This window comes from Sinocyclocheilus grahami, unplaced genomic scaffold (assembly GCF_001515645.1).
Source record: "Sinocyclocheilus grahami isolate Dianchi unplaced genomic scaffold, SAMN03320097.WGS_v1.1 scaffold674.1, whole genome shotgun sequence".
NCBI classification, from domain to species: Eukaryota; Metazoa; Chordata; class Actinopteri; order Cypriniformes; family Cyprinidae; genus Sinocyclocheilus; species Sinocyclocheilus grahami.
This window is the reverse complement of record NW_015505853.1, coordinates 1758142-1771418: the sequence shown is the minus strand read 5'-3', so window position 1 is coordinate 1771418 and position 13277 is coordinate 1758142. Positions and strand designations below refer to the sequence as shown.

The 13277-nt window shown below is 36.6% G+C and overlaps 1 protein-coding gene across 2 annotated transcripts in view; it reads right to left on the bottom strand.

Moving 5' to 3' along the window:
• The window catches only part of LOC107559134 (5'-3' exoribonuclease 2-like), a 41954-nt gene that overhangs the window by 21902 nt on the left and 6775 nt on the right, over positions 1–13277 (bottom strand). For both annotated transcript variants that reach the window (XM_016242869.1, XM_016242870.1), the window contains exons 4-18: positions 11781–11892; positions 11578–11636; positions 11311–11400; positions 11146–11218; positions 10891–10941; positions 10066–10223; positions 9909–9983; positions 9243–9376; positions 9101–9158; positions 8727–8834; positions 8544–8588; positions 6479–6616; positions 5883–5924; positions 5656–5750; positions 4423–4558 (exon numbers count right to left, since the gene is read on the bottom strand). In XM_016242869.1, the coding sequence (XP_016098355.1) occupies positions 4423–4558; positions 5656–5750; positions 5883–5924; positions 6479–6616; positions 8544–8588; positions 8727–8834; positions 9101–9158; positions 9243–9376; positions 9909–9983; positions 10066–10223; positions 10891–10941; positions 11146–11218; positions 11311–11400; positions 11578–11636; positions 11781–11892 (1374 nt within the window). The remainder of the gene's footprint in view (positions 1–4422; positions 4559–5655; positions 5751–5882; positions 5925–6478; positions 6617–8543; positions 8589–8726; positions 8835–9100; positions 9159–9242; positions 9377–9908; positions 9984–10065; positions 10224–10890; positions 10942–11145; positions 11219–11310; positions 11401–11577; positions 11637–11780; positions 11893–13277) is intronic.

Genomic DNA, 13277 nt, shown 5'->3' with positions numbered 1-13277 from the left:
ATATTTTTCCTATTTAAAACTTGACTCTTCTGTAGTTACATCGTGTACTAAGACCGACCGAAAATGAGAAGTTGGGATTTTCTAGGCCGATATGGCTAGGAACTATACTCTCATTCCGGCGTAATTATCAAGGAACTTTGGGTGCAGCAGGTGCAATGATATTATGCAGCGCCTGAAAATAGGCTTACTGTTGTGGTCTGTGTTATGTGTTTGGTGCAGTTTCAGTCAAATTATGGTATTATGATGGTTTAAATTTTGACATTTAACACACCTATTCAAGTCTATTTTCATGAATTTTTGCAAAAATGTATCCGTATGTATCAACATAATTGTCTGCTTACTCAATTGCCAATATAATTTTTAGTGACAACCCCACTAATTAGGGATGCACCGATACCACTTTTTCCAGTACTCACCCGATACCGATACTTTTATTTTTGGTACTTGCCGATACAGAGTACCGATACCAATATTTTTATTGCATTTGTACATTTTTTTAATATTGGGTACAGAAACCAAAAGAGTATGTATAATGTTAGTTGGTTAACTTCATTTCTCAAATAGATGCAGTCAAACCAAAATTTATTCAGACACCTTCAACATCTCACATTATCAGTTGATTCGCTATAGTTTATAAAATGGTAATAAAATATGACAAGAACTCCGTTAAACAAATTCATCTGGATAATGTTAGATAATTTTGATAGAAAGGTATGTAATAGATTACAATCAACCAAAAATTATTCAGACAGCTGTTAGTATGACAGTATTTACACAACTATGAATACTTTGTTGGGCAACCCTTAGCCTTAACGACAGTCTGTAGTCTCCTGGGTATGCTGTCATCCAGCTTCATGAAAACCTCAACTTAAATTTTTTTTCCCAGTTTGCACCCACTAGTAAAAAAAAAATCTCAAATTATATCTGGTCTCGGAATAATTTTTGGTTTCACTGTATATCCTTCGGTTATTTTCACACTTAATTATTGCCATTAAAATGTATTTTACAAGTTTTTGTTACTTTCACTGTTCCCTTTTTTGCTCTATGGTACATCTTTAATAGCATTAGAGCTGCTCCATTGCAGCGGCTTAGTGCTGTAATCACGCGCTCTGCTGTAATAATGCAGGGAACCACTCGTTATAAATCTCCTAACTGTGATATTTTCAGAAATAGAAGTCGCGTTTTTTCAACTGAAACATTCTGCGATTTATATTCCAAAGTCACTCATATAATGCAGAAACACTCAAGCAAGCAAAACACGCGCAACGCGTGCACGTATTTGTACTGGTGCAGAATAGTACAGCCTAGCGCATTTCACACAGGCTGCTAGATTGACTTTCGCCAGAAAGTCGTGTATGCCTAAGGTTGAAAATAAATTGTTTATAGTGAATGCCCCTTACGATTCACTAAATCTTACGATTTAGTTTTAATCCAAATGATGCGTGTGCTAAGTGAGTGAACGTCAAAGATCACACAACAGAATTGACAGCGCGCTCGCTTTCTCTCTCACTCTCTCCCTACTGTTAAGTAACTTGTGCATTGTTTTACTTACTTGTTTTTGACGTATCCGACAGAACTACAAACTTTCCAGTGATGTCCGTGAGAAAGATATATTCACTCGACAAGCTCGCGCATCTGCGCCGCCACGCACTCAATCCACTCAGCGCGTTTTGTTTATCAGCTTGCGCACACCAGCTATACAGGTGTTAATACTGAATGTTTAACATTACATTCATTGCATACATATATTTCGTAGTAGACATCCTTAACTCCTTTCTGCTGTCTGTTGTTGGCGTTTCTTTGTCTGAATATGGCGCTTATCACATGCTGGGTGGTATCAGCGTTTGGTATCGGGGCATTTTAAGGAGTACGAGTACAGGAGACCAGTATCGGGCCGATACCGATACGGTGCATCCCTAATTTTAAGTAGATGTGTTTGGATAAGTTTTTTGGGCTTGTACATGCATAAGCAGGAAAAAAAAAAAAATGCACCAAGAAAAAAAAATAAAAAGGACAAATGTGTTAATATCTGCATTTCTTGTTTTACTAAGGTTGAATTAAATTATATCTGAAAATCAGTTCTTACAAAAGTCCCAGTGTGGCATTTTACATAAACAATATATGTACGTAAATATTGTTTATTAATAAATATATAAATATTTATGAGTACATTTTATTTGTATAGCGCCTTTCACAACGCACGGTTTCAAAGCAGCTGGACAGAGACAGAAAATCATGATGTTAACGTTTATAATATTAATATCTTTATGCCTTAGTCACATGTAGCGGAGCGATAATATAATTACATATATTTTGCATCGATATAAAGAAATTAAGCACTTGAGATTTTCTATATATTACATAACACTTAACGTAAGCATTGTATGCAGATAAAGTTGGATGTATTATATATTCAACTAAATATTATGGCTGGGCGATAATATAGTTTATTACTAAATACTGATACTTTAAAAAAAAGATAAGCTCTTGCAATATCTTGCATTTACTGAAATATTTATATAATATTAATGAATTTATGGAATCTATGACGAGCCCTCTGGGGGAAAATCCCTTTTAATTTCAGAGAAAATTTTATATGTGTGTGTGTGTGTGTATATGTGCGTGTGTGTTAATTTAAGATTAATCGGCTCAAATTTCCAAATGAGTGAGAACGCATCTCTTTGGAGCGGCAGTGACAGCAGCTTCCTTTATAGCGTCAACCAATCAATTAATTTCCCGTATTCAAATTAACATTCAGTCAAGAGGCAAAAAGGTGCAAGAAACCCATGCAATAGAAATTATACCCGTGACCCCTCAAATGAAAAAAATAGACACCCTAATGTGGGTAAATAAAAGGCATGTAGAGATCTGCCCCTTGAACACACTCTGCAGTAATGCTTCCTCTCAGCTACCATTTGGCAGTGTCTGTCTGTGTGTGCGTGCAAATAAGCGAATGTGTGGCAGAAGGGAGCAAACATCTCATGCAGCAGTGAGACTCCATAATGAATCTGCTCAGTGGTTCCCGTGGGACGGCTCTCATCCACCGAGCACATGGAGCGAGCGCAGGCCGTGCATATATATAGAGCTCCAATTACTGCGGACAAATCCCTGCACACAGAACTCTAATCAACTGGAGATCTGCTGGAGAGAACGGAACTCTAATGACTGAATTTCAAGCTAAAGATCAAGACCCTGCATTAAAACTCAACTAGATAACACGAACCGGCTCAAAGAGCAGCGCAAACACAGCGCAAAGCTGTTTGATCCTAGAGCTGGTGAACCAACAGATAAAGCGGAAGATATCAATCAACATTTCCTGGATCCGCTGAATGCGGAAACGGTTCATTTCTGATTCATAATTCAAGGGAGTTAAAACATAAGGTAGGAAATGCACATCATCTCCCGACACTAACTAACTGTGAATCAACCAGGTTAAGGCCTGAGACTTTAGCAAAAGTGCAATAAAACCAAAGGGATTTTTTTTGTGGAAATTAACACTTTTATTCAGCGAGGATGCATTAAACTGATTAAAAGTGACAGTAAAAACATTTATAACGTTACAACCATTTCTATTTCAAATAAATGCTGTTCTTTCAAACTTTATAAAAAAAAATACCATTGTTCCCACAAAAATATTAAGAAACATACTGATTGGAGTAATGGCTGATAAAAATAAGCTTCCAACAGTTGAATCAATTAAACTTTTTGCAAAGAAATTAATAATTCATATTTGTTAAATTGTAATAATATTACACAATATTAGTGTTTTACTCTTTTTTTTTTTTTAAATCAAATTAATGCAGCCTTTCTGAATATAACACCTTTCATAAACATAAAAAAAAAATTACTGCACAGCATTGTATGTTGCATGTATGGTCTTAATTACAAAACTTTTAGACAGTCATATCTAGCTGTAGCAAAACTAATAATTAAGTCTACATCAACTAGTTGATAAATTCTAAAATCAATAAACACAAATGAATTTCATTATCAACTAGTCAGTACACGTTTACATTTTACTGTTATATTCTTATAAAGTGAGCATTTCAATTTTGCAAAACCACAAGCAAGTGATTTAGCATGGAATTAGAGCACAATCATTTTAATCAACTAAATTTAGTTATCACACAAACACATGTAAAAAAACTTAAAAAAAAAAAGTTTAGGTCGATGTACTAAAATAACCCTGAAAAAAATGCATACTCGAAGTAATTATATAGACATAAAAATAAAAATAAATAACGATGACGACAAAAATCCAACTATAAATAAAATATCATTAAAAACTACAATTGTATCTCAATGATACAAAAGTAACTGTGCGAAATATTCAATTAATGGAAGACATTATGAAAAATAATTGATCAACCACTAATTGAAAGACTGTAAAACTTAGTTCAGGTGTGTGTACCAGTGACTTACCTGATAGTAGTACCTGAGCACCCAGCACAGGCCCTCCACGTACGACTGCACCACTTTCTTACGAAACTCATCATCCGTCGCGTCCACATCAAATTTGGTTTTGTAGTAACGCTGTTTCCAGCCCTCCTCCCATAACCTGTGAAACACATTCACAGATACATACACCTCTCAGTTGGTCGTTTTCTCCAAAGATAGGCCTGAATTCATTAAAACGAGACCAAGCTCTCCGGTGCAAAACCCAAGCGAGTTCACTTATATGCATATGCACGCCTATGAGAATTTCCCACTTTGACGGGCTCCATTAAGAGGTGACGGGAAACTTGTTTTCATCCTTAGCGCTGGTCAGGATGTTTTAACATGCTCTGGAAATGCAGCTCACATAATCAAGGATGAGCTGCATCTGTCTAGTGTAACCTCTACAGCGTCCCACATGGGACACGGAAAACCTCCATGAATACCAATTGAACTCAATCGATTTAGACCGCGTTGGAAAGCTAATCACTGAAACATTTGCCGTATTAATCACTGGTGGTACAGAGACGCATCAGTGAGAGACTCCTTCAGGATTCACATAGATATTTGTGTAGGGATGTGCAAAAATATTTTAAAAATCAACTAGTTAAGAGAATTTCCTTCCAAGTTCTAAAGAAGCTCTAAAGAATAAAAAATAAATGAATAAACATTTAAATAATAGTTTACAATAAATAAGGTTCCATTTGTTGACAAACTAACAATAAAAAAAATTATATTGTATATAATTTAACTAAAGCATTTATTAAACAATGCTAAAGTCTCAAGTTGGACTATCTGATTTGATGCAATGCTCTAAAGCATATATATATATATTTATATTTAAAATAAAAAAAATCTATATGTATTTTTACAATAAGGTTCCATTTGTTAACATTACTTTCATTACCATTACCTTCAACATTTATTAATCTTCGTTAAATGTCAATTTCAACATATATCAATACATTACTAAAATTTGAAGTATCTTTTAACAATATTTAATGGACCCGAGTTAATATGCAATAATGAATGAACAGTAGTATTTTTTATTAAGGTTAACAAAGATTAATAAATACTGTAATAAATGCTTTGCTCATTTTTAGTTAATGCATTCATTAATGGGACCTTATTTATAAAGTGTTTCCAAAAATGATTTTGACTAGTTGGCTATTGGACTACTACTCCTAGCACTGTGGCCAATCTCTAGTGTTGTGTTATTACCTGACGTTATCTTCTGGTTCCGGTTCACTGTCACTGTCCTCTGCTTTACGTTTCACACCACGACTATCCACATCGTCACTGCCTCCAGCAGGACTCTGAGAGGAAGGACACACTAAATCAATGACAATCATATTCGGAGGTCACAGAGAGTGTCAAAGCTAAAGCCGTTAAAAAACATCAACAACAACATTTTACAAAGAGCAGGAGCAAGAGAAAAAGATACATGCCTTTCCATTTCTCATCATGGCTCTCAAGGACTGAGCTGCTTCCTGAAAAAGAATCAGAAACAACCGATTCGACCAATGTTCAACCAACGTGACAAAATAAGCAGCAATACAGTACAGCAGAGTTCTTCCAGCAAAAATCCCATTTATGTTCTCCATAAAGAATGCGATTTTAACAACGTATGATTCTTTCACTACAAAAATACATTGAAAAAGGTCAGAGGTTGATCAAACAATGACATGCTGCGGCAGAAGCCACAAGTTGGTGCAATTCTGTTCAATGAATTTATTGCAGAACTTTTTAATGTTTGTGAAAGTAGTCTCTTCTGCTCATCAGGAATGCATTTATTTGATGACGTAAAAATATGAATATTACATTGTTCCATCATTTTTTTTTATTCAATTACATCATTCGCATTCCTTTGTAGTTCATTGCTAGAAAGGAAATTAAAGTACATAATCTTGTATTTCTATGTCTAGGGAGAAGACGAAAGAGCAAAATAGTTCCAGCACTAAGACAAAGGTGGGCGATCACTATTGCACTCATGTTGATTTACTGTGCTTCATATTAACAAATTACAAAGACAGTGAAGACAGACCTGATTGCGCTGATTTCCCTTCATCCTCATTTCATATGCAGTTTGTCTGGCGTTCTGCACCGCCATGGGTCGGTCTCTGCCACCCAGAGCCTGAGGGGCAAACTGACCACCAGGGACAAACGATGGACCCTGCTCCGCCTGTGAAGAGAGCAATTCACACAACACATTCATTAGATACTTCGGTCTAGTTTTACCATAATGAAAGTTCTACATTCAATTTCAAGACGCTTAATTACGAATAAATATTTCACGATTTTAAAGCAACTTAGCAAAATATGCAAGTATATACTGCTGAATTTTATAAAAATTTCTTGTAATGGTTTATATAAATTTAAATTTGATTTACAAAAATCTTTGTGCACCAAAAAAAAAAAAAGCTATTCAGCTGTATCATCCAGTCCTGCAAATCACTACCATAAAATCGGTGTTATTCGCATGATATAAACGCACATTCATTTTGAGTAATGTATGAATTTGCAGGGCCAAGATACAAACTATTCAGCCACTGTCAGCTAAATTACCACTGCTCTACCAACATGTTTGACAAAGTATCCAATTCACCAAAAACCTTTATTTTGTGTAAAACACAGGGTTACAGCCGTCAGAAATTAGTAGGAAGTGTAGAGGCCCCTGCTTTGAATGATTTCAGCACAACTGGGGCCGCAGGATATCACTAGTTTCTCACACTGAGCTGGGTGTGATCTTGGTCAACTCTTCTTCCCACTCTCTTCCATAGTTTGGTATCCGTAGTGGATTTCTTAGCCTTGACTTTGTCGCCAAGGAGTTTTTAGGGATTTTAATCGGATTTAGATGAGGACACTGGGTCGGCCATTTCATTATTTCAATGTTCTTCGCTTCAATGAACTGCTTTATCCGTTTCGGTCTTGTATGAAAATTGCAGGCTGATTGGGAGATACTTGCAGTGAAGGAACCGCATGTTGCTGAAGGAGGTTCTGATAAACATTTGCATTCACTCGGTCATGCATCTGTATAAGAGGCCCAACTCCTGCTGCAGAAAACATCCCCCAAACCATGACACTTCCTCCTCCACTGACTTCTTTACGCACTCTGGCTTTAGTCTTTCCCCAGTTTGACGATGAACAATGTTTCCCATCTGACATAAATGAAACTTGCTCTCATCACTAAAGTGAACTTTGGACCAGTTCTCCTCTGTCAACAACATGCTCTTCAGCAAAGGTGAGCTTAGCCTTTTGATTCTTTCTGCTGATGAGAGGCTTTGTCACTGTAGAGTGCATTTTCAGTCCGACTTCACTTAAACCGATCCTTACCCTTCTCAGCGTTTAACTGGTGAGCAATTCCAGCTGCAGTGTTGAACCGATTCCCTATTGAGAGCCTCCGCCTTATCCTGTCCTCTCGTGCATTTGTCTTTTGTGGACGACCAGCCTTTTTGGGGGACTTGAATGAATTGTCATCGTAGAGCTGCAATATTCTAGAAATCAGTTTTGGAATGACCAGCTTCTCTTGCAATGGCTGAAAGGTCATCCCTTTGGCATTCAACTGGACCGCCTCCGGTCACAGACTTTCAGTCAACTTAAAGCAGCCTGCCATTTTACAATCTCAGTGAAAATTGGAGGAATGCTGCTCGTCATCTCAGGAAATTAGCACCAGGTGCCAGATTAACACCAATAACTTGGAGGTATCTATACGTGTTCTCTAATTTTGATCAGAGTTGTTTTTCAAATATCTAATTTAAAGTTTTTTTTTTATTCTGAGCTTCAGAATCCAATTCATTTTTTAAAAATCTGCTTTTAAAAAAACTGCCCTTCTACTCCTGTTAGGCTAACTTCAAATAGGTGTTATTTGCATGATAAAAATGCACATACATTCTGAGTGGACGCATTATTTTGCAGGGTCAAGATACAAACTATTCAGCCACTGTCAGCTAAATTGTGATGACCTTGTGAATGAATTCAACTCACCGTCTCTCAAAGGAACTGTGTTTTAAAGAAACTCTCAAAAGATGTATGCGTGTTAAACATTTCAAAAGGAATTATTGTAAAACCTCTCCACATTTTAATTGCTTCCAAAACGGTTTAGAACTCACTTTCATCCGTTTCTTCTTTTCCTTCATTCTCCGTTTAAAACTCTCCTGCAAGAAATAAAAGGCCATGATGAGCCTAATGAAGTGCACATTTCTGTATCATAATCATCGGCGTAAAGAGTCAGAGGTCACAAGCCCTCCTCTGTGCCGAGTTGACAGCAAACAACATTTATTGTGTGGCCTCACATCATCATCTTTGCGCTTTTTGAAGATGTTGTCCTCCGCCACCCCTACGGCTTGCATAATGAGCTCGACTCGCTCGAGATTGACAAAGCCGTTTTCTGTTAAGTAGCCCTATAGAGAGAAAAAGAGAGCTTATTTATACATTTCTCCCTTCAATCAATTACAAACGGATAAAATCAAGTCATGCCATTGAATATAATAGATTAAAACCATTTCATGTTGACTTCAAGCATGAAAAAGAGAGCTTATTTATACATTTCTCCCTTCAATCAATTACAAACGGATAAAATCAAGTCATGCAATTGAATATAATAGATTAAAACCATTTCATGTTGACTTCAAGCATGCATGGGATATATGGACATGGAAATATTCACCCCGGTCTTATGCACAACATCTTTGTAGATGCCAACCAGACGATCAATGGCGCCCTCTCTGTTTGAAGACAAACTAGAGTCAGAACTCACTGTAGAGCACACTGAAACGACAGACTAAATAATGCAGCTTCTGTGAGTGTACCTGATCTCAAGAGACGGTAAGTGGGGCAAGAAGTCGTTTCCCACAAAGAAACACATGAACACCCAGTCGTCGACACTCCGCTCGAAGTCAAATGGGAACGGCAGGCTGGCCATTGTTAACTCCTTCTCTAGATACTGCAGAGAAATAAAAACATCATACACAGACAAACATTTTCAGATAAATATACATATTACGTTTTCCAAACATCTGAGCAACCATTCACAATACCGAAGATTTATGGCGACAAACAATTTCCTTACAAAAATGTGAAAATCTAGTTTAAACTAATAATAATCGGACTAATATAATGTTAAAAATATAAAACACTTTTAAAAAGGAATAATTCACCCAAAAATTAAAGTTTGCTCAATTTACTCGCCCTCAGGCCATCATGGATTATGGACTGGTGTTTAGCCCAAAGCGACGGTTTAAAGTTAAAAACGTTGTATTGATCGATTTATTACAATCACGCAGCCTTTTGCATCACAAGATGTTAATTGATGGGACTGGATACATGTGGATTACTGTGATATTTTGTATGCTAAATTTCTCCAAATCTGTTTGGATAAAAAACAAACTCATCTACATCTTGGATGGCCTAAACCTGAGTATATTTTTAGTAAGTTTTCATTTCTGAGTGAACCATTTCTTTAAAGTTGAACAAACCTCTCGTAACACAGCCAGTCGGATGAATATGAACTCCTGTTCTGATACTGGAACTGTGTCTGCAAATTCATCATGCTGAGACAGAACACACAAAACAATTTCACACAAAGTTGAGGTGAAGCTCTGGGCTGATGAATGGAGAGGATGAATCTGTTACCTCGCCCTGTTTTTCTCGGGCCAGTCCCTGACAGTCTTTGATCTCGTGGCCCATCTGTCCACACAGGGCGCAAGGTCTGGGTTTATTGGGTTTGAACTCTTCTCTTATAATGGTAAAGTTGGCTTCATGTGTCGCCAAACCCAACATGATCAAATCAGCTGGGGGGAGGAAAAATATAGAATTAAACCTGTAATTATAAAAAGTTAAGTGAACTGAATTCTTGTTTTAAAATGGCCAGTTCATAATACTTTTCAGCCAGAAAAGTTTTAGAGAATGGTGACTCCAGAAAGTACAAAGATAAAACGCTGATATTACATAAACATGCAGTCGATGTTCTTCATAAATGTAAATAATAGAAGCTTTCAGCCAGATTCATATTTTGAAGTATCTACTCTCCAGCCTAATCAAATGCAACATACATTTCCTCATTCAACCACTAAGTGGACTAATACTACAGACATAATGCTGTGCATCAGATCCCCTTATACATACTAACAAAACCAGACAGATTTAATAATTCCCTCTCAAAACCAGTCCACAACATTCATTATGCTGTGTGGCTTAAAGTCGAAATGGAAACTTAAATTGTGCCAAATTTACTATTGCACTGAGAAAAGTGAAACAGCTATTGAGCAAGAAGAAAAAAAAATGGAAAGGGCCATTTATAAGAACAGTAACATCCTTTAAGAAGTTAATTTTGATTTATTGTTGAAATCAAAACAATGAAACATGGAAATAAGCACTTAAGGATTCACTTTCAGAAGTCTAAACTAGGTGGCCAAATTCAACATTATAAAAATTTGAAAAAAAAAAAATTCACTTTACCATCAGCTCCACAATGACAGTGATGTGTGTTTGGGTCATGATTTGGCTGAGCTGGAAAAGAAAACGACCCAAAATTATACATTAGACCAGCGAAGTTCTTTGCTAGTCCCATTTATTAGACATTATTAGGCTTATCCTATCTGTCACAAGAAAATGTTACATTGTTCAATTAAAACCAAACACAAAAGGAAAAGGCTTCAATTAATAAATCACATCAAATCAAAGCAATATTTCAAAAGAAGTTCTCAGCTCTACCTCTCTGTCTCCTGATGAAATCCATAATTTTATGCTCTCCTTCTCCGGGAACACTGGCATCTGACAAGAAAACCTGCAGGACAAAGTAGTTATTTATTGATTATGTCCCACAGCAGAATAAAAACTCCAAATTCTACAGTCAATTTGAGGAGTCGTATGACCTACTGTGATATTGTGCCATCCAGGGTCATTGGTCAGTCTGTCTGCAATGTAATATCGCAAACATTTGGCCAAATTATCCATGAACTCAGTCCCCTACACACAACAGGAAAGCCATTCATTACATCTAACAAAAACACAGACAGAGATTTCCTGCAATCCGTAAATTATAAACAAAGAAACAGAGTGGAGAACATGTAGATGATGTTTGACCTGAACATAATCAGAGGACACATAACTTCACCAAACCATCCAAAACTTTTGAACACTTACAGGGGTGATACAGTTACTGTCAAAATGTTCTTTTATTTCCTCAGGTGGCAGGTAACCACCTAATAAGAGAAACATCAATTGAGTCGTGAAACTAGAACATGTCACAAAGACTAAATCAAATTTTTAGTGCTCATTTAGTGTTTATATGCAACTTAAACTTTAGTGGATGCTGTGTTGGTTAAAAGTGGTGCAGCGTCTCTCACCTCTTTGAATAACTTCTTCTCTCATTTTGCTTTTCTCCTCTGTAAGCTCCGCTCCTTCTTTAGATGCCCGGAATCGTCTCGAGCGCTGCTGGTTCATTTTGGCACGAGGAGCCTACAACCAATTCAAGAATACAGATGAGCAGCACAAGAAATGGTTTACAGTGGGCACAGTTCATGAATGTACTGATAATTTAATTCCAGTGTCTTAAAGAGATTATCAATGCTGATTTTTATTCACTTGAGCCCTCAACTTGTCAATCAGGTTGGCTTTATATTTGGAAACCAGAGTTAGAATGAGTTGATAAACTATGTACTAAGGCGTAGTTTGATGACGCCGTGTGGAATCATGGGAGTTGTCGTCTTCATCCCCACAGCCGATGCAATCCGAAGGGACTCGGGCAGAAATCATGTTCATGGATGAGCTAATGATTTATTAACATCTTACATATTGTGCCTTTAAAATCTAACTATTATTTCATCACAGTTTGCAATAATTCCCAATGGCTCACTCCTGAATTTAAGTGTATTATTAAATGAAAAATCAAACAATGACTCAAAAATGACCGTTTTCTGCAGAGATGCAGCATAAATACTGAATGCATAAAGTGCTGTTGTAGTTATGCTGGTGCATGCAGTGTCAAACAGACCTAATAGGGGTGTAACGGTACGTGTATTCATACCGAACCGTTTTGGTACGGGTCTTTTGGTTCGGTACGCATGTGTATCGCATGAATACAGTTTTTTTTTTTTTGTGGCATGACAGATCGCTGTATAAACGCCTTAGAGAGCCGCTTCTGGGACGGTTCAGAAATGTGCTGGTATAATCCCAACACAAGCACTGACTAGAGTGGCCGCGATCAGCTCCGGTTCCTGTGTCTGAGCCGTGACGCCCCGCTGATTTATGCAGAGCGGAGCGCGAGTGAACGCGGTCATTCCTTCCTCTGTACTACTAGTTTTAACACGAATAAACATGACTGAACATCTCATGGCTCATGCAATTGCTCAATCAGTGTTTCAACCGTGGAAAGACATCAACAATACAGCGTGGAAATAAAATGTCACGTAGCATTTAATTTACCTGAGCAAGTCATCAGTGTCCACAGCTCGTTAGTTCACTAGAGAAATGAAGTCTAGAGAGGAGCATTTTGTGAAATATTACACCATATACTCATTATATTTTACTTTTTATCTTAATTACTTAATGTACAGCATGTTTAAATTAATCTGTTATGAAACATGCTATGACAGCCATTGTGTAATTGAATATATTTTAACAAATTAACAAATAGTTTTATTATTTATAAGTTAATTTAAAAAACTGCATTATATGCAATTTACATGTTTGCATACAATTTATTTATTTATTTATTAAGTTGAGTGTTGATCATCTATTTAAAAATAAATAGCAATTAAATTTAAGTTTGGGTTAAGTTGTTAGGCCTAATTATAACCTTATAATGTAAAAGGTCTCCCTATAGTTTTAAGCATAAGCTGAGG